Source organism: Episyrphus balteatus, chromosome 1 (genome assembly GCF_945859705.1).
Source record: "Episyrphus balteatus chromosome 1, idEpiBalt1.1, whole genome shotgun sequence".
NCBI classification, from domain to species: domain Eukaryota; kingdom Metazoa; phylum Arthropoda; class Insecta; order Diptera; family Syrphidae; genus Episyrphus; species Episyrphus balteatus.
In genome coordinates, this window is record NC_079134.1 from 114,225,825 (window position 1) to 114,248,103 (window position 22,279).

The following is a 22,279-nucleotide window of genomic DNA, read 5'->3' on the forward strand; positions in this document are numbered from 1 at the left end:
TATTTTAAGTGAAAATTAAATAAAATAAATCCTTACTTTTTATAAATATTTCCAGAAGTTTACGAACAAAATTTTAAAAATATAAATGTACAATGTCCTATACATGTAAATTATGTATATTGTAGGTACATTCATTGCATTATGATGGTTATTTTTTTATAGTTTCATTGAAAATCAGCTCGTTCAACCTACGTCTTTTCCTACATGCGTCCATAAATTAAATGACGAATATTAAAGTATTGATAAATAGCTTAATATCATGTCATCATGAACGTGTGTACGTGTAACGAGTTCTTTATAAGTACATAGCTTTATAACCTATTCTTTTTGTATGTATTGTCAAATAATTACGATGACTTAATTCTTTTATGAAGAAAAAGAGAACCACAGAATGTTTTCTTTCAGTCAATTTGACGTAATCAAATTCTGCGATAGTTTCAAAGGTAAGCCCACTCACTTAGAACCAACCCACCTCATATCGTTATTAGGAATTATTTTATGCCCAACAATACAGCACTCAAGTCTTTTAAATATCTGAAGTCTTAATAGTGCTCCAAGTCTTATACAATGATACAATAAACATTAAAGTTTGAATCAAAATTAAAGCTAAGCTGTGTTGATGTGCGGAGATTACAAAAAGCTTCATGTGAAAAATTAATGATCTTAATACACAAAACTTGCATTGATGTAGCAAACAATGAAGTATAGACTATAGACTACTCATCTTCACTTTTGTTTTTTTTATTTGGGAAAGGTCTTAGACGGGCGATTAGTTTGTTGTGATGCAATCTTATAAATCAAGTCAGGCATAGCATAACCCAGATGAAGTTGCATTTTTGCGATAGAAGATTACATAGGTATGTTACTTGCGTACCTTCATATATATGTTATGTATGCTGACATCTTCATATCCAAACACGTGCATCCGCTGTATAACCTTTAGAAATGACTTGGTGGCTAATTCTTCAGAATTTTTTAAGTTTGCCAAGAATTCTCATCGATCATCTGGCCAAATCTAGTTCTTAAATTTGATGATGGCTGTGTTACGTTTTTTTACACGGAGAGAAATAAAAGAGGGGATTATTTATGGTATATTCAATTATAGTATGATTAAATATACCAGAAATAAAATTATCCCTGATTTATTTACTATCTCATATCTGTTAGTCTAAGAGATGGCTGCAAGTTTTCGGACTCACTCGGGAAATGGAATTTTTTTTCATGAAATTGTTGGATGTTGGTGGGATAAGCAAATGCCAAATTGGCAGAAAGCAGACTGGATGGAATAAGCGTGGGTGGGCGGTCAAACTTGCATTTTTTTTTGGAAAAAAAACTTTCTCGGAAATGGGTAAAAAGTGAAGGTGGTTGAAGAAGGTGTCAAAGTGACAGTTCCAAAATGGCAGAAAGCTAAGTGGATGGAAAAGGGGTGGCAGAAGGGCGCAAAGTGGTAAATTTTTTTTTGAAATTTACTGACTCGGAAATGGCTGCCATTTTGCAAGCGTGTTCCTGATGGTATGTAGTTTCTAAATTCAAAATGGCAGAAAGCAGACTGGATGGGTTATATTTTTTTCAATTTTTTACTTCGGAGAGTGCCAAAAAAAAACTTTTATTTTAAAAAAATATTTAAAAACAACGGCAACATCTACAATCTTGTATTATAATTTTTTTTTAAGCCAAAACCCTATTATTTAATTATCTTTTCAAATAATGTCGTTTTCGTGAAAAGTTTTTGAAGACCAAATTTTTAAACTCAAAATTTTAACTTTTTTTTAATTTTTGTTTTTTACTTTAATTTTAATTGAAAAAAAATATAACCCATCCAGTCTGCTTTCTGCCATTTTGAATTTAGAAACTACATACCATCAGGAACACGCTTGCAAAATGGCAGCCATTTCCGAGTCAGTAAATTTCAAAAAAAAAATTTACCACTTTGCGCCCTTCTGCCACCCCTTTTCCATCCACTTAGCTTTCTGCCATTTTGGAACTGTCACTTTGACACCTTCTTCAACCACCTTCACCACTTTTTACCCATTTCCGAGAATGTTTTTTTTTCCAAAAAAAAATGCAAGTTTGAACGCCCACCCACGCTTATTCCATCCAGTCTGCTTTCTGCCAATTTGGCATTTGCTTATCCCACCCCCATCCAACAATTTAATGAAAAAAAATTCCATTTCCCGAGTGAGTCCGAAAACTTGCATCCATCTCTCCGTCTATGTGTACTTGGTAGCTGCATTAAATGCTCATGACAAAAGTTAAGTCATAACTTTTCATATTAAGAATGAAAATAGATATAAATATCAAAAGGAAGCCATCATTTTATCAATTTTCCTTAAAACCGAAATACAAAAATAAAGGTGTTTTTTGGATTTTCGTCTTTAAAAAATCTATAGAACTGTGTTGTAATTGTTGCCGTTGATTTTAATTATTAAACAAGGGAAAATGGACTTCCTCCTACACCACATTTTTGTTCTTTCGACTCAACCTCACACACAGCTTTTTGTCGAATCTTTTGCAAGTCACCCTGCATACTAAATACAATGATTATTCAATGTAATGGATATGTTCTGTACCGTATTTAGTATTTTTAGGCCCTAAGTCTAAAAGGAATTGTGCACTCTATTTGTTTTTCTTTTTATTTGATCAGATTTGTTACATATAATTAAAAAATAAAAACAACACCTTGTTTTTATTGACCTTAGTTCATAATATTGAATAAGTACCTACCAACATAATTTTGAGTTTAAGGATATAAGTGATTTCTTTTAATAAAATTATAATTTATCATAGCATAAAACTTATTAACTATCTTGCAACTTCTCTCCTTTTTTTAAGATAACAACCGACATCTCTTTGCGGCGCCGGCTTTCAACTCCAAAAGCAAGTCCTTTGCTTAAACGAACATCATCTGAAACGGTACATAGAAATTCTACCTTAACTTCACAGAACAAAGTCGAAACAAAGCCCGGAAAATCTTCCTGGTTCAAATCCATAGAAAGAAGATCGAAAAGCAAATCTAAAGAAAGGGTAGCTTTCAATTTTTTATTTATGTTAAACGTTATATGAACAATGTTTACAACTTATATCTAGCTCGACAATCCATCAAATATTGAAAATGAATCAACTAGGGCTTCTAAATACAGAACCCAACGAACACCTCCAACTGCACCGCCGCCGATTCCACCAAAAAATTTCCGTTTCTTTGGTGACACTGATATAGACTCAAATCCTCCAACAATATCGAAAGGCACTACTACCCATAGGTAGATTATTAAAAAAGAAACTATTCATAAAAAAATTACAAAATAAATTTCAATTTCAGGTCGAGGCCCATTGAAAACACTTTTAATCGCACGCAAAAGTACTCTCAAAGTGCCTTCCACCTCGATCGCATTAATCAGATACCTCAATCAGCTTTATCTAATCGTCTTCGCAGTACTTCTCTTCAACATCTCGATGAAGATGGCACTGATGAAACTGATACCCGCAAACGTCGACATTACTCTAGATCTCGAAACCTCGATGATATATCTGAAAGTGGATCAGAAACAGAAGATCATTACCACAAACAGCCATTAACTCCAGTCAATCGATCATTGCCCAGGGAAAAACCTAACTATACGCCTCGGTATAATGAGAGGAGCAAGGCTGAACGCCATCAAACTACTTCGCAAATAACATCGAAGAGATCATCGGACCATCCAAGCAGTATTGATCCTTATAATCAAAGGGCAAACGTACTACCAAAGCCGCTTAGAAGTGCCGAACGACGATTCCATTTAAGGTAAAATTATTGGGTTTTTTTACTGATGTATTTGAGAGTTATAAAATTATAATTTCAGGGAGCAAGAACGACTTCCAGACAGTTCTGGTACTGAAGGAGAATCAAGTATGCAAAGTCAGCGCAGTATTGTGTATCTTCATGCTACAACAGTCGGTGCAATACCCATACCATACCAGTCAATCTCCCAAAGACGTCGGGCAACGTCTCGAGAAGATTTACAAAAGAATACACTTCAACCTATGACAAGATCTGTCTCCCGTTCGGTATCGATGCTAGCACCTTGGAAGCCAAAACATATGAGTGAAGGTTACGAGATCAACTATTCACAAGAACAAAATGAGAAGGTAAATAATTCATTGTAGACCAAGAAAACATTTTTAATGAATTTCTTCCACAGGATAAGAAATTGTTAACCCTTCCTCGTAAAAACACATCTACACATGTTTCATCAAGCACACTCAAACGCAATAAGAAAGCCGAGCAGCCATCTCGAATAAGAAGGCAAACTTCTACTGCCAAATCCAAAGAAGATTTGTCATCAATAAGAAACTCTTCGAGTACGAGTGCCCCAAAGTCAAATCTTTCGTCAACCATGGACTCCCGAAAAGAAACTTTAAGACGCAAATAAAAACTGCCTACATAAACTCTTAGGATACAAAAATTTCTTTCACATTTTCGAATACGAAACTTAACCAAATAGAAAAATCAAAATTTAAAAAACTCGGTGCTAATCAACGAAAGACGAAACCTTAACCCCTTAGTTGATGACCGAATCAATTTATTAGCAATAAATCGGCTTACCTCTACCTTACCTCTAACTTTTAATACAACTCGAAAAACTTTCAGATATATTAGTTCAGCCATAGATTTTTTCTATAACACCTTGTGTTACTGCCCAAGTAAATTAGCTACATCTCTCAACACCAACGTACAACAACATATATCATTCATATTTGTCTGTTTCATAGATACAACTGGGAGTGAAGTTGAATAGATTACAATCTATTTCTTTGTTTTTAAATGACGTGAGGTAAGGTTAGTGCAGTTTCTCCTTCAATATCTTCTTTGGTTTTTGATCTCAAAAACTTCCGAAAAAGAAAGTATTTCCGATAGTATTTTTCTTGAAGAACAGGCACGTGCTGGTCCTTCAAGGATTAAACAAAAATATTGCGTCCACAATCATAGCTGTCGTAATAAAACTAAAACAGACTTCTCATCTTTAGCACGTCTTACAACAACTGTTCCATTTTTTATTTTATTTAAGCCTTTAGTCAAGAAAGAATGTGAACTGGATTATCAAATCAACAGTAAATCGAATTAAGTCAATGATAGTAGAACTAACACATTTTCCGCTTAAACGTTTCGCCAAGCCATAACCAAATTAATTTTTAATCCATTCATTACGAAAAAACGCCATTTCATTTGAGAGAATTGTTAAAAACTACAAAATTTACTACCACAATTAGGTACTTCCAAATTCCAAAAACTAGAAAATGCAAAAACCATTACTTTGATGAATGATACAAAATTGGAAATTCAATAAGAGACGGAGTCTTAATCAATTTCCTTATAAAATTATTCTTGTTTCATTTGTACACCTGCTATGAGGTAAGGAAATTTCAGATTTATCAAAGTAGTTAGTTTTACTCTACGTTTGAAAGTGCGATGGCTTCGTGTGAGATTTTGGTGAGGCATTTTATGTTTATAAGAATAAGACCTTTTTATTTGAATAAGAGGTTGTATATACTAACGATAAATACAATATAAATACATTACGTCCATAAACTTACATATAAGATTCTTTTTTTTTATTTCACTAACATATTTATATTAAAAGAAAATTGTGAATTTTTTTTTCAATATATGTAACTAGTTTTAGTACCATTGTTGTATGTATGAATGTTAACAGTTAACATATATAATAAAAAAAATCATGACTTCATAACAATAAAAATTGACTTGAATTATTTAATGTGAATGAATTTTTAAGCTTGAAAATTGTATTACTCATTAATGTCTTTGTGAAAAATTGCGAATTAATTTAGCAGCATATCAGTGGAACAGAAAGTGGCAAGAAGTTGTCCCTGAATCTAAACCTATGTTTGCACTATAGATCTAACGAAAAAACACCGTGAGGTGAAACTAAATAAAAAACAAAACAAAAAATTATTCATTGCCAAATTATTTTCCAGACCTTTCTTATCAATATACCTACCCAAAATATATCTTCGTTAGGTATTTCCGTACTCAAATATGATAACACGAATTTTGTTTGAAAATTGTGAAAATGGACCTCAAAAACGGCAAGATTTACAAAAATCAAAAATACGAGACAAGAAATATATTGTTCACTGTAAGAGATTATTGATTTATAACTGTGGCTCGTTTGGCCAAGGTTAGCTCAGACTAAACCACTATTTATTTTTGCTATCCCAATTTTAGTTGTTTAAAAAGTTGCCAACTATTTTCACTAATTTATTTAAAAAAAAATAGTACGTATACACCACAGTGACCTTTTTTTAATTTATAACTTAGAAAAAGCTAATCCACTGGTTCAGGCACTGCTCCTCAAATATTTTAAATATTTGACTTAGAATTATTACTTGATTGAATGTAGTTTATAAACCACACCATACAAATATTTTTTCAAGTGTAAAAATCATTGTTTTTTTGGAAGATATGCACATCTAGAAAAGCTACATGCTTATTTTAAACTATCCAAACATTTTTCAAAAGTAACAGCAAATAAAAAAAAAGTGTGTGATTTATTTTTCAGTACACTTTTAATTTTTTTTACACTTTTTCTCAATTTACCATGGTAATTTCTATAAATTACATCCCTTTTTTCGCTAGCCCAACCTTTAATGCAAAAATTACGACAGAAAAAAACTGTTTTCAAATTACCAACCTCTTAAAAATCAAAAAGGACAAAATTGTCCTTTTTGTGATAACCGGAAAGTTTAATAGACTACCTACATTCAATCAAGTAAGAATTCTAGGTCAAATATATAATATATGAGGTGCAGTGCCCACACCAGTGGATGTACTTTTTCCAAATAAAAAATTAAAAAAGGTCACTGTGGTGTATGCGTACTTTTTTTAATTAATGAAACTAGTTGGCCTTTGTAACCAACAAAAGTTGGGATGGTGAAAACATATGGTGGCTTAGCCTGGGCTAACAAACCACGATTTTAAACTGACGATATTTTCACAGGAAAAAAAATTAATTTTTTTTTAAATTAAAAAAAAAGTTTTTTAAATCTTTAGAAAAAATAAAGGGATTTAGAAACAAATTTTTGGGTTATCCTGGGCTTACGTTAGACAAACGAACAAAGTGAGAAATCAATGATTTTTATACTGAACAAAAAAAAAAACAATTTTTTGTGGTTTTTGAAAGGGGGGCAGAAGTGGGGAAGAGTTTACTAAAATCGTTTTTTTTTAGTTCGGAGGTTTAGTTTTTTTTTATTAAACTGAGAGGTTAAAAATTCAGATCAATGCTAGGCACAACTTTTAAGACCCAGGACAACTTTTAAAACTCAATTTTCTTAAAAAGCCCATATTTGAAAATAAAAAAAAAAAAAAATGAAAAATTAATTGGCCTTTGCAAAATAGATTAAATATCTTCAAAAAGTCCTCCCTTTTTAATTTCTTAGTTATATTCCTTTACGAATTCTTTACGCTTATTCATTCTCTCAGACGAACTTGTTGCGCATGAACACTAAAAAATGAGGCTCTTACAGCTAGAATACATGGGCGGCGGGCACCCCAGACTCCAGACACAGTAAGATAAATTCTCAGGTAAGTTCTCAGGTGTTATCAATAAAAAAAGGAGAACAATTCAGGGTTAATCTAATACTGTGCCACTTTGTTGTATATGCTCATTTAAGTCTGAATGTTTAAAAATTATAGACGAGTCATTAATGTTTCATAAATTAATTTATAAACAATCCAGCCACGTTAAAACAAATAATGAAGAGGTTTCTTAGAAAGAAGTAGTTTTGTTTTTTTTTTTTTAATTTCTCAAAAATGACAAGATATTTTGAACCCGGTTTTCTGTTTTTGTGAAAACAAATAAGAGCATCGGTTTTAGCGACCCAAAAAACATACGACTTGACACCCCCAGATAAAAACTTTAGTTTTTTTTGGTTTTGACATTTTTTTGAGAATATCTCGGAAGCCTGACATGGTAGGGCAAAATTGACTTCGAATCTGGATAACAAATGATTAACATATTCGCACATCCAGATCAGAGAAAATCTTTTCGTGACATTTCTTGAGGTTATCTCGAAAACCTGACGTGATGGGGAAAAACGGATTTCGGATTCGGTTTCAGCGACCCAAAAACTATGTGAAAAACATAGTCACAACCCCAGGTCAGAACTTTTTTTTTGTGTAGCTGTGTTATTTTAGATTGTTTGTTTTTTTTTTTAAAGGAATTTTATAAGAAATGTTAAATAGAAAGAAATATAAGGGAACCGGTTCCGAATTACATCGGTTATTAAAAATACATCAAAACTTTTAACGCTGAAAAAAAAGTATGCAGTTTAATTTTAGAGCCATTTTTTTTTAAATAATTTTTTATAAATAATTTTTTGAAAAAAAAAAAAAATTTGAATATAAATTTGGTATGCCATTTTGTAGAAACTTTTAATCAACACGTAAAACCAAAATTTCAACGAAATTCAATGTCACGTTTTCCAAAATTTGATTTTTTTTTTAATTTCAAAATTTTTATAAAAATTCTAAAATTATTTTTTTCAAAATTTTGTTTTTGATTTATATTTAAGAAACATAAATGTTTTTACATAAAAAAATTATTAAAATTGAATTGGAAGATAATTTGAAATTTAAAAAACGGTTCTATGGGAGGTACAGTTTAATAACGATTTTTGAAAAAAAAAAACTTTTTTCATTAGAAGATATACCTTGTTTAAAAACTTATCCTTGAATTTTTTAATAAAAATCGTAGGAGCCATTTTTGATAAAATTAAACTTTTCCAAAATTGATACATATATGACAGGTACCGTTATTTTTGGTACAAAAAAATTAATTCCAAAAATCCCTCTGTACAAGATCCAAAAACTGCTACATACCAAGTTTGAAGTAGATCTGCCCATCTAGCACAGACATCCTGACAGACTGACAGACAGACGGACTTTCGAGACCCACTTTTTTCGCATTCTCTGTCATCGTAATATCATGGAAAATTGTTATCTCAACTTTTTTTTACGAATGCATAACTTGAAACAGTTCCTAGATCGCAAGTAAAAATGTTGGTATTGTAGGTGTTGTAATCAAATACTATTTTTTTGTTTGAATTTACTTTGTGAGAAACATGCTCCTACTACCTAAATGATGCAAAGTTATCGACTACTTCTGCAGGACTATTCTCCTAAAAAATCCTAGTTAATCTTTTGGTTCAAATTTTTTTAATTTGTTTTTTGTCACAAAAATCATAGCTAACTTTTTTTTTAATGCGGCAAGAGCGCCATTTTTAACCCATTGAGGTTTCTTATTAATTACAGTCAGCAACGTTGGAAAAAGACATGGAAATCGGAGCCAGTTATGTAGGTTTTCTTTAAAAATTTGTTTTAGTAATTCCACTCTTTGAAATTATTTTAGTTTGTGTGATCATTGCCGTTCATTTTTTGTGGGTGGATAAAATAGTATTCCTATTCATGTATTGCAAAACAAGCAATTTTCTAATAATATAAAGATAAGAGAACCACTGCATTGTTATTAGGACGATATGTAATAATTTATAATTTTTTCCTCGCAGTAAATGCAATTAACTTGTCTCTGTCTTAAATTTGAAAAACAAAATATGCAAAAATATGTTTCATTCACACCCAAAAATTACAGTAAGTTCTCAACAGTCTTATAGCTTCCGAGAATTTTCAAATACTATTGTCTTAGCATTTAATTTATTACGTTCATGCGTTGTCAATACATTCAGAATATAAACATTCAAGTTTTTGAAAGTGTAGCTTTACGAAAATTGTGTATTTTATGCTCTTTTTTCTCAAACAGCTGACTCTTGTTCTCTATGTTTATTTTTAAAAGAATCTTTTTAGAGATTGCATTTTGGGATAGTTTTGTCTATCTATCTATCGTTCTTTTTGTTTAGCATGAACTTTTGAAATAACGTCGAAAGAAAAATATATATCTAAATAGACTGTATATCTTTAGAGCCGAAAAAATTTTATTTGGGAAAAGTGCCAGTAGTGTTTCGATTGCTTTGTGAAATTCTGTCCAATTTTCCCGGATATTTGTTTTTTGAGTTAGCATATTTAAAAGCATTACCTTTTTTATGAACGTTCCTCATTAAAGGATATGTTCGAAAATGTCGGAAACAATTGTAAAAGCTCAAAGAGGTTGCTGGAAGATTGATCAAAACGAAGAAGGTTAAAAGTTGAATTATTCGTTTTTATTTTAAATATTTAATCAAGCAATTAGTTGTATTGGCGGAAAAATAAATATATGTATTTTTTTTATATAATAATTGTTATTTTAACAAATACATTATAAACAAAAATCAAATAAGTGAATTAAATTACGTTGTCCTGAATGTTCTCTAACATTAAAAGTTAATACAAATAATTATGCCTGCTTTTATGTAATAAATAATTAAAGTATATATCTTATGGTGAAATTATGATAAGTATAAATTACTAGTGGACAGTGGTATTGGATGATTTATTGCCCACTTAATTGTGGTTTGTGCAAAAAAATCAAAATTAAGGAACTATAGTATTTTCGTCGTCAATCTCAAATTGGCAAATATTACTTGAAAAAAAAAAAAATCAAATAAGAAGACGCGAATGGCAATGGTGCAGTGGATGCAATGCTTGACTACTAACGTGGACGTGTGAATTCGAGGCCCACCTTAGGCAGCATTCTTTCATTTATCTCCCAGCTTCAATTGACCGTCACCCGTGGGATTTATGAGATATTCTCAATTTACTGTACCAACAACAAAATTCTTTCCTGTTCTATTCCTTCTAACTAATTTAAAAGACCCTAGTTCTTCAGGCATATAGTAGTTGAAATTATTATAATTATAATTGAATATTTACTGTTAAAATGAATTGAAAACAAAAAAAAAACATATTAATAAATATGCAAAATAAGAGTTCAATTTAAAAAATTCTAATTTTTAGTTTTATCTCATTATAGTTTTAACATGTTTGGTATTTAGTATAAACATGATAACTGCCAAAGTGGGTATTTTTCTTTTATGATTCTCAAATTTTTATAAAGCAGCGCATTATCGTAGAGTAGGTATTCATTCAAAACTGTTATACATGTTGGTGCATAGTTTATATTAGACTGGGGTCTATCCAATGTTTTTTGAATAGGATAAACATCAGTCTTTCCTAGTAGCACCTTAGACAGCGTCTATGAATTATGGCCCATTACCCTTTCCTCCACTCAATCCTAACAATATTTTTTATGAACAAGAAATTTTTAAGGATACATATTTAAATTTTGAAGGTTTTGAATGAACAACAACAACTTGTGTGTGTTACCACCAAGTTCATAGGGTGGAGTTATAGCTATTTCACGGGGACCAACCCGATCATCAGACTCCTTTCAGTCGCTAAGTCGCTTATGTTCAATTGATTTTGAAAATTGCCCGTGCTGGGTTTGAACTCACGACCTAGCGGTTGGGAGGCCGACGTAATACGCTTCACACCACCACCGCTGCCAAATGTAAATTCATAACCTCGAACAGGTTTTTCCAATTACCAATTTAAATTTTATTACGCAAAAGTTTACTGAAAGAAATAATGCCTTTGGAGTTACGAGGTTTCCTTATGAGGCCGACGATATGTTAATATTGTAGGTGTTGCCGTTGTGTTCAAATATTTTTTGTTACGTTTGAAGTTAATTTATGAGAAAATTATTGCATCTAGCACTTAAATGATGCTGTCATGTAGTTTTTTTTTTCCTTAAATAACCTAGACAATTTATTGATATGAAATTTAAACAAAATTGTGTTAATTGCAAAATTGATGCTCCAATATGATGATTCCCTGAGTCTGAAAATCTTGAAAATCTAACCAATAGAACCCAAGATATAAACTTTTTAAAACAAAAATCTCGAGTTCATTTGAGAGTTTTATTGTTCAGTTTTTTGTTGATTGATTGATTGATATTGGTGTGTAAAATGCACTGCGACATATGAGATCTATTGTGTTCACCTTTTAAGGTATCTAAGTTAGTTCCTCATATTATATCTCCTCTTCTAACCTAATTCCTTTCAGGAAAATGAGTTTTTGGGATATTCTCATGATTGTAATTTTTCCTCTTCGACCTGGTAGTGGCCCATGGTGTTTGAATCTTTGGTATATTAGTGCATTGCACTTGCCCAGAATGTAATCTGGTGTTTCTTCTTGTTCATTACAGACTCTACATGTTACACTATTTACATACTACGCTCAAAATGTTTAGGTGCCTTCTCAACTTACAGTGGCCCATGAAGAGACCAGTGATTATATTGAGGTTGTTCCTACTTAGTCTGATACAGGATTTGAAACGCTCTTGGTTATAGTTCCCGAGTAGCATTTTGACCTGTCTCAGTTTTTGTAGTTCTGCCCAGTTTTTTGCTTTTTATTTTCAATAAAATAAAAGGAGATATTGCTCCCGCTTTTGCTAAAGAGTCCGCTTCCACCTTCCCCTGGACACCAACGTGCCAAGGTACCCAGTGACTCTGTTTTTGTTTGCCAAGCTTTAAGTTTAAGTTTTCCTTACACTCCAACATAGCCGTAGCTAGGATTTTATTTCGGGGGGGGGTTACCTCAGACCGAACAAATTTTTTTTTTAATATTCGCAAAACTTTTTTATCAACTATAGGCGTGTTTTTTCTATTACCTACTCAGTTGCTACTCATTTTTGATTTTATTCGCAAAACAATAATAAAAATTACACAAGTAAGTATTTGTTTTTATTGTTTTTCGAATAAAATAAAAAAATGAGTAGCTACTGAGTTGTAGAAAAAACACGCCTTATATGTAACTGCAGTCGATTCTTAATTCCGCTAAAGCAAATGGTCATTAGAACTGTGTCAGAGCGAAAAACTTGCCAATCCCAATATCCTTTTTAAGTATTTTTTAGGAGAGAAATTCATAGTTTTGTTTAAAATAGCTCTTCTTACCGTAGAAGAATTTAAGAATGTACCGAATATAAAATGGCCGAATATTCGGCGGCATCTCTAGTTTAAATTGGTACAAGGAGTGATAAGTTGTTTGATATAAATTGCGAGCGTGAGCGAGCAAGAAAATTTTTTTGAAGAAATAAATTTGAACCATTATTAGGCTTTATACAAAAAATTATTTCGCACAATTTTATATATAAAAACATTGAAAAATGAAATTTTTCTCCCACTAAAATTTTGTAGCAAAAAATTGAAATATTCTATTATATCAATTTAGTTCCAAATTAAATCGGGAATACTTAAAAATAAAAATTTTAAATAATCCAAGTTGTTTGGCATGAGCTAATTTTCTAATTTGAAACAATTCGATAAATAGAAAGCTAAAAATATAACGAAAAATTTTACATAGGTACTCTCTGAAATAAAAGGATAAGATGTCGGAAAGACTTAAATAGATTTAACGGTAATATTTCAAAAACGAGATGTGATCGAATATTTTTATCTTCGGATTCGAGTTCAGCAACCCTTTGAAAAAGTATAGTTTAGCCTCGACACCTAAAACCTTGTAGATAAATACTTGTGTTATTTAAAGGGTTCTTAAAAAAACATTTTAAGGTGTTTACATAGTGCTTTAGGAAATGATCAAAGAGGTAAAAACTAGTTTTTTGAAAATCCCTTACCAAACGTTGTAATGGACCACAAAATTGTTGTTTTTCCTTAAAAAAAACTTCATCGACAGCTTCTTTAACGATACGAAATTGGTAGAGACTTTTAGGGAGATTTTCAGATAGGTAATTAAATTACTAAAATACAAAAAGAAACCATTTAGTACTGCAAATATTAGACTTGTAGGTATTTTTTTATACTATATCTTTTGATTTTCTGAAAAAAAAAATTTCGGGGGGGTTAAACCCCCAAACCCCCCCCCCCCCCTAAATACGGCTATGCACTCCAATACTAGCTTGGAGTTGATTTCGTAGAATTTAAGTGCTTTTAGAACAGCTTGCTTATGAGACATAATGGCAATAGGTTTGTTTCGGTGATTTATTTCGAGGGTTATTTCTGCACATTTTACCTCAGCTTGAAATATATTTGGGGATTGACCCATTGATACGGAGAGTTTATTAAGGCCCAAAGCGCCTGCACATTTATCTTCCGCTGTTCTCGACCCGTCTATTAATTTTTTGTTAGTTTGTTTGAATCGAACGAAAACTCTTAGACAAAATCTCGTTTTTGGCTTTAGAAACTCATATTTTGAGTTCTATTGATCAGATATTCAAGGTCGAGGTTTTCAGAATTAGAAAAAATGACGAAGACTCATATTTGATATATCTAAAATAAAACTATAATTCAATTTATCCTTTACACATTACGCTGCAAGATGCATTACCAATATACTAATATTGCGATATCTTACGTTCTTACCTAATGCAATACAGTGAGTCGTCCATAGAAAAAGTTTTTCCTTAGTTACAGTTCTTTCATTTGATACCAATACCGACGAACGTCCAAAATACCTATTCTTTCTTGGTCGTTAACGAGTTAAGTATTTTTAATATTAATTTAACAGTATGCATAGTGCATTTATAAACTAATGTATATATATATATATTTATATATATATTAATAACAATTTAGTGTGCAACAGTCGTGAATTGAAAAAAAATCTTATTTTATTTTGCAACCGTTTTTATTCCAGCGTGTTATATTGACGTTGAAGAAAACGATGACGAAGATTGCAATCCAAACAAGGAGTATTCACAATGGTGTATTTTACCCGACCTTCTATTGGAAGAAATATTTTCCTACTTATTAGTGAAGGAACGTTACTATGCAAGCCTGGTATAAAAAAAAAATTAAAATAAAAATATACTTCTGATTTTTTTTAAAATTAAATTTTTGCTAAAGGTTTGTCGTCATTGGTATAGAATTTTTCATATGTCTCGCGTTTGGTCTAATTTCGTTGTTGATGATCAAACCCTAACCCGCACCAAATACAACTATTATTCAGGTTGGCAATATGTTCTTGACCACATGCGGACGCAAAACTGCATGCAACGTATCGGGCGCCACATTGGCGGCTTGGTTTTTCGACCACTTCACAGTTTTAATAATATTTTTCAATTTATGACGATGCTTTCTTGGAGCATTGAGAAGGTTTCAACTTCTTAAGTTAAGAAAAAAAAAAACAAGTTTGATATATTTTTTTAATTTTAGAGGAATGAACGTCCTGAACTGACGGGCGTTGGTTTAAAAATACGAAGCTTAGTATATGAGTTCCCATGCAACATGTCTCAAACGGACGATCCAGAGGGTATTAAACTGTTTGGAACTGGAGGTGAAGAACATTTAAAATTAAATTTTATTCAAAATATTCATAATTGATTTTTAGGAGAACTTCTTAAATGTTTGAAAAATCTTATGGCAAAACTGACAGAATTACGAGTTCTCAAATTAGTTGACTTCGTCTTGGAGCGATACGAGGCCAACCATCTTTTGGATGAAGTTCTAGATTCGTGCTTTTCACACATGCGAGTTTTAAATCTTGTTAATGTAACAACCACTCACTGCCCAATTATGCATGTCGGTCTCTTTGCAAATCTAAAGGTAAGGTGAAAAAATAAATCAGTTAAGCTCATATTGAATTGATTTTAAGTAGGTATTAATAATTTCTCCTCAAAATATCGATGATGATGTAATACTTCTGCTGGCAGACTCAAAACTTCAGCATCTACATATTTATCAAAATAGGTATACTCCAACATCGGGGTCAATCACTGCATGCGGAGTTAAAGCTTGGCGAGCAGTTAAACGAGATAATCCTTCGTTGAAAGTACACCTTCGAGTAGAATCAGCTTCAGATGGAGAAATTCTTCTTCAACCTGAAGCTCCAGTTTACAGTATACTATACAATGCACCAAAAACAAAGGTAAGAATAACATGTTAGGCTCAATCTCTAATATGCTCTTAAAAATGCCCTTAACCAGTTAAATTAAGATGAAAGAAGGGCAAACCTGGAAACTGGAATTAATACTAATAGACTTTAAGTTTTATAAAATATATTTTTGGTCATTCTATAACCTACCGCGAAAGTCTAGAAAAAAGTTGCGATTTTCATGGTCCAACTGTGCAGATTCAAAAATAATGAATATATATTTTCTTTGACGTTTTTTAAGCCTTAAAACTCATGAATTTGAAGTACTTTTTAATGACAACTTCAAAACCATACAAAGCCGCCAATTAAAGTTAGAGACTTTTGACTTTATAGGTGTGGTGTGTGACTATTTTTCATCAATGTTATCTGACAGAAAAAGACGTCAATAATATTTGACAAAAATAACTGATCGTGTGAAGGGCCCTTATGATTCGTATCGATGATAAGTTCGCACGCTTCTAACGCCTTTCAAAACTAAACATAAATATGCATTTACATAGAAATCTTAGCCCTAGTTATAAATAGTACCTTTTTCAAAAACCCAGAATACACACTTTAATCTCTTTAAATAAAGTTATTCGAAACGATGTTTTTAGAAATATGTAATAGATTTCAAAGTCATATTTTGAAGGAAAAACTTTAAAAAACATATTCATATTTTTTTCGAGTCTCGAATTAAAATTCAAAAAATTTACTGATAAAATTAATAGCCGCTAATGCTTTTTTATCAAAAACTGAATACCACTTACATAGTTTTTGAGAACATTAATAGTAAAAAAAAGCATGAGAGTTAGATTTGGATTACAATTTTTGTTGTGATGCAAAGCAAAAGCAATTTGAAATGAAATCCTTTGTATTCCAGCTATACAAAACATTTCATTTAAAATTGCGTTTTCAAATTGTAAACTTAATAATGAACCAATTCGCAAGAAGAAGGCTCGTGTTTTGTTTGAACTGCAATATAAAAATTTAAACTTTTTATCACTTAAAATGTTTAAGAAAACAAAAATAGAAAAAAAAGAAGTTTTCTGTAAAGCCGGTTTACGGACGATGATTTTATGTGATAACGTCGAAAAACAGGTTGTATGGTTTTGTTTGAAATGAGTCAATTGAAGCGTATATTTATTTCAAACAATCATAATTTACAAGAAAAAGCTAAAAAAAATTACCTTTTTTCTTTTCTCATTATATTAGTTTTTTATTTTAAAAGCTTAGGTACAAAAAAAATGGTATCATTAAAAAGCCAAATATTTTTTCTAAAGAATAAAATTATTTTTAAATTTTTACAATGCGCAAAAAGTATTAAAATAATTTATTAAAAACAATCATTTCTTATGAAAAAAGTAAAAAAAAACATTTCCATCACCCAAAAATCCATTTTTTTAATAAAACAACCTATAATAAATTTTATACCACCTGAAAGCTTATTACTTTCAAAATATATATATATCGATCATGTCTATTAGACATCTACAAAAAGTGCTAGAATTTTTTGAACTCGATAAATTTTCGTAAAAAAAGCAAAAAAAAAACATATAATTTTATCTTCTCACGCTATTGCATCAATTTCAATGACAAACTATACAAAATTGTATATCATGTGAAAGCTCATTATTTCACCTTTCATATGACGTTTCAATCTTATTTCTGCCCTAACTTTTTTTATTATCTTTCGAATGTCGTTTTTAAAATTGTCAAAAAAAATTTCCCCTACCTATAATCACTACTTCGTCAAAGGTCTACCTCATTTTTTAGTTTTAGAAAACCATTTATTACTTAGTTTTGAAAATTTTTAGAATTTTTTTCAATACCATTGTCAGTCTTGCAATAAATTTATCTATCGATTAAAAAAAAAAAATCAACTCTTTACATTGTCGCGTTTAGAAAATAACCAATTCTTTGCAATTTTGTTTTACCCCTATTTACCCTATTTAATGACGGAATTTTTAAAAATCATTCATTTTTATTTAGCTTTAGGATATTATCTTTCAAATAAGCTATAAAAGATATTTGTATCTCTAATAGTTTATTTTTAATTTTTAATTGAAATTTTTGCCGTACTGCGAAATATTTCAAGTGGAACGGGAGAAAATGGCGTCAATTTTTTGTGGTGGCTGCCATGGTTCATCGATTTATAAGACGTTATTACGTCAAAAATCGTTTAAGTGGTAGAAACAATTTTGCTCAAAAATGAACTTCAAACATAAACAAAATATTTAAACAGAACGGGCAACACCAAGAATATAAAGAAAAAAGATATACAACTAATCCAGTTAAATAAGGGTTTAACCTCGGAATGAATGTTAGTAGAAATTTTTTTTGCTCAATATCTTCCTTTTGCCATTCTATAACGTATCTCAAAAGTCTAGAAAAATCTCATGTCCGCTTGTCGCGATTTCAAGGACATATCGCGAAATGGAGATTTTCAAAATTAGCAAAAATAGGCTATGGTAGTATATACACATATGATACATGATTTCAAGGTATTTTTTAATGCTGATTCCAAAAAATCTAAAATTAAGACAATCTGACGTCTCTGGAAAAAGTTATACCTGTTTTTCATCTGTCAACTCATATTATTATAACAGTTGCAAACTTACTGCCGAAAAACCCTTAAAAGTTATGGTAGATGAACCAAATTTTGCATGAAGATTTTAGAATCCATCATTATTAAAAATCAAAACAATCCCTTACAAAAAATATATATACCTACGAAATAATGGTATTTTTTGATGGAGGGGCAAATTTTAGGATATGCACTAAAGAAGAATCTTGTTCATCTTAGGAATAAGTGCAAATAGGCTAATTTTTTTCATTTTAATCTTTGTTTGGATATTCTCTAACTACCCTCAAAAATCTAAAAAAATCTCATGTCCGCAAGTCCTAATTTTCTTGGTTTGAAAATAAGGTGCAGATTTTAAAAAATTGGAAAACTACACTTCATATATTTGTGTCAGATCAACATGAATAAGGTGCATTACTTTTCAGGGATGGTCAGGTTGACTTGTTTGTGAGTTTTGTTGGAATTAGTGTTAAAAAATACCTTTAAATCATGTCGCTTATGTTCAGTGCCGGTTTAAGCACTACCGGCGCCCCTGGGCAAGATTGCAAGTGGCGCCTCTAAAAAAAAATTCATCTAAAAACAATTTTTTTAAATCACGAAAAAAAGCAATAGCAGATTATGTCTTATCTCTCATATACTTGTTAATGCATTTCTTAAAAATGTGCAGTGTATTAATTTAAAAAGGTTAACTTAAAAAAAAAAAATTAATTATTCATGTCATTTAGGCTCAATTGACAAGACTACCTTTATCTCTGACTTTTTTGTTTAAAGATTAGGTACAGTTGGTTTTATTTGAACAATATTTTTTCAAACACTTTTTCAATCACTCAATGATTCACTCATTCTGAAATCCAATAAAAAACTTTGAATCGCTTCCACCCAATTCTAAAATTTAATATCTGTATTGGTGAAAAATCAAATATTTTGTTATTGTTTTTTCACTAGGAGAATAAAAAACTTGCAGCACGCTTCTTAATGATTCCAGGCGCTTCCGGACGGCCAATCGAAAACAACATACCTTTATAATTATGTATAAGGTTTGTTCGTTGTGAACTCTAGGGCACTCTGGGTCGCTCCGAATTCGTTGTCAAGCGTTTTTTGTAGCTCCTTTTTCAACCAGAGTTATTTCCTCTGTGTTCGATGTTCGCTGATGAAACTAAAGCTCTGAGGTGTTCGATGTAAAATGAAAACCCGAGAAACTCTGATTTTTTTCACAGTTAATTGAAATGACTTAGAGTGCCCTGGAAGGGGGAACAACGAACAGACCTATTTTTTTATTCTCACACACAAACGTAGTTTTTATGAGAAATGGAGAAGCTGTCAATTTTTGGCATTTCTGGATTTTGGGTTTTCGGGATTTCGGGATTTTGGGATTGTGGGTTTTCGGGATTTTGTGTTTTTGGGTTTTCGGAATTTAGGGTTTTCTGGATTTTGGGCTTTCTGGATTTTTAATTTCGGGATTCTGTCCGTCCCCTTCTCTTTCCTTATTCATTATTATAGGGGCACCTTTGCAAAAATTAAATTGGTAGGAGGAATAGGATTGCTTTAGTCTTTCAAAAGAAATTGGGGCGCCTTGTTCTTCAAAGATGAACGAAGATTTTGGACACCATTGTCCTTCCGGAAGCCAAATAAATTAACCCAAAATTGGGGGGCGCCTTCATTCTTCAAAAAGTTTAGGACAAACAATACGAGCGCCGTTGAAAATGTAAAATAGAAAAAAATTGGGGCGCCTTTGTGAATGTAAAAAAAAAATAAAACATCGATTGGAAAGACTTCGTTATTTATATAACTTTTGTAAAAGTTCGGGGCGCCTGCGGCGCCCCTCAATTCTTGCGCCCCTGGGCGACGGCCCAGGCTGCCCCCCCCCCTAAAACCGGCTCTGCTTATGTTGGTATACACATAAAAATTTAAACTTTTCTTATTAATTTTTTAAAATCTGCACCTTATTTTCAAACCAAGAAAATTAGGACTTGCGGACATGAGATTTTTTTAGATTTTTGAGGGTAGTTAGAGAATATCCAAACAAAGATTAAAATGAAAAAAATTAGCCTATTTGCACTTATTCCTAAGATGAACAAGAATCTTCTTTAGTGCATATCCTAAAATTTGCCCCTCCATCAAAAAATACCATTATTTCGTAGGTATATATATTTTTTGTAAGGGATTGTTTTGATTTTTAATAATGATGGATTCTAAAATCTTCATGCAAAATTTGGTTCATCTACCATAACTTTTAAGGGTTTTTCGGCAGTAAGTTTGCAACTGTTATAATAATATGAGTTGACAGATGAATAACAGGTATAACTTTTTCCAGAGACGTCAGATTGTCTTAATTTTAGATTTTTTGGAATCAGCATTAAAAAATACCTTGAAATCATGTATCATATGTGTATATACTACCATAGCCTATTTTTGCTAATTTTGAAAATCTCCATTTCGCGATATGACCTTGAAATCGCGACAAGCGGACATGAGATTTTTCTAGACTTTTGAGATATGTTATAGAATGGCAAAAGGAAGATAATGAGCAAAAAAAATTTCAACTAACATTCATTCCGAGATTTACCCCTTTTTTCACCTTATTTTACTGTATTAATACATACATTTTTTAAAAGCCAGAAGTTTATTTCTATTTTAAAATTAAAATCAAGTAATTTCAGTGAAGTGTTTTTGAAAAAAAGGTCATCAAATATTTTCGAAATTTTTAGTAATAAAATATTAATTCATATTTCTACAATTTCGGTAATATATTGGAAAAATCATAATTCAAATTTTAAAAATCAGTTTGGAAACTGCGGCGATTTTTAAACCCTTGAGGTTCATTAAAGTAGTTTTAGTTAACGACGCGACGACGGGTTTGAAAAAAAAAGATCATTATTGACCCGCTTCCCTCATATTGCAATTTTTTGTTAAAGTTTCTCCACTAGTTATAATTTATGTTTTTATTACTTTCATATCGTTAAACGTAATGAAAAATTAATAATTTTTCTTTCATTCAAGATAAAACCCGACTTACTGATCCGGATGGTCGATCACTACAAAGGGACACTTACGATTTACGGTCACGAACTTCTGCCAAAATTTGTAAGTCCAAAATCTTTTGATAACCGAGTAGATAGCTTGTTGCTGCTTCTTTGTCGCCAATCATATAATCTCACAACGTTGGTAGGTAATTTAAAATACTTGAAACAGTCCCAATGTATAACATGTTTTTTTTTTGCAGATTATTAGAGAAAAAATATCGACATCGACAGTTTTGTTAATAGCAAAAACAGCGAAAAATCTTTCAAACTTGTTTATTCGAAGATTTGCAGTTATTTTGCGATGTGATTGGCCAAGGAACCCAGATTGGTCGGATGATTTTTACTATTGGCTACGACGATCATCAAAATCATACGATGCAGTAGAAAAGGAAGTTTCAAATATTTTAAGAAAAAGATGGCAATTTCTAAGTGACAGTGATTTTAAGAAAATAAACATTGATCCTAGAAGAACTTTATGACGAAATGTTTAAATAGTTTGTTTTGTATTAGTATCTACATTCTCACGATCTTTGATAACCAATGCATATTTTTTTATCTCTAACTAATTATTATTATTTATTTACATTACATTTATTTTTAATCGTTTTAAAATAACTGATGATATTAGATAAAATGAAATAATATTTTAAGAAGCCAAGAAATTTGGAAAGATATTTTTATACATATAAGGGAACTAGGTCGAACTGCTCCGATCGGTAATTAAAAGTACAATTAAAACTTTGTATTCAAATCTTTGGAAACTTCTAAGGTGGAAACTAAGGCTGAAATGCAAATTTGTTCAAGTATTTTTCAACAGAG

The 22,279-nt window shown here is 31.1% G+C and overlaps 2 protein-coding genes across 2 annotated transcripts in view; both read left to right on the plus strand.

The window, feature by feature from the left end:
* The window catches only part of LOC129921148 (uncharacterized), a 41,222-nt gene extending 35,592 nt beyond the window's left edge, over positions 1–5,630 (plus strand). The window contains exons 5-9 of the mRNA XM_056002841.1: positions 2,833–3,024; positions 3,088–3,260; positions 3,320–3,781; positions 3,840–4,125; positions 4,179–5,630. Coding sequence (XP_055858816.1) covers positions 2,833–3,024; positions 3,088–3,260; positions 3,320–3,781; positions 3,840–4,125; positions 4,179–4,409 — 1,344 coding nt within the window. The 3' untranslated portion in view covers positions 4,410–5,630. The remainder of the gene's footprint in view (positions 1–2,832; positions 3,025–3,087; positions 3,261–3,319; positions 3,782–3,839; positions 4,126–4,178) is intronic.
* A 4,316-nt stretch (positions 5,631–9,946) lies between these two features.
* LOC129921158 (F-box only protein 39) lies at positions 9,947–21,977 on the plus strand. The gene is made up of 8 exons (XM_056002855.1): positions 9,947–10,186; positions 14,639–14,781; positions 14,848–15,096; positions 15,157–15,277; positions 15,332–15,546; positions 15,599–15,868; positions 21,438–21,602; positions 21,661–21,977. The coding sequence occupies exons 1-8, from the start codon at positions 10,126–10,128 to the stop codon at positions 21,937–21,939; spliced, it is 1,503 nt and encodes a 500-aa protein (XP_055858830.1). The 5' UTR covers positions 9,947–10,125; the 3' UTR covers positions 21,940–21,977.
* Positions 21,978–22,279: the final 302 nt, after the last annotated feature.

What these genes read in the sequence shown, in the direction of transcription:
- LOC129921158 (XM_056002855.1), top strand. Translation starts at nt 10,126, where the DNA reads ATGTCGGAAACAATTGTAAAAGCTCAAAGAGGTTGCTGGAAGATTGAT. An exon ending in GATTGATCAAAACGAAGAAG is followed by an intron (nt 10,187 to 14,638) that starts GTTAAAAGTTGA and finishes TTTTTATTCCAG; the next exon opens with CGTGTTATATTGACGTTGAA. An exon ending in AACGTTACTATGCAAGCCTG is followed by an intron (nt 14,782 to 14,847) that starts GTATAAAAAAAA and finishes TTTTTGCTAAAG; the next exon opens with GTTTGTCGTCATTGGTATAG.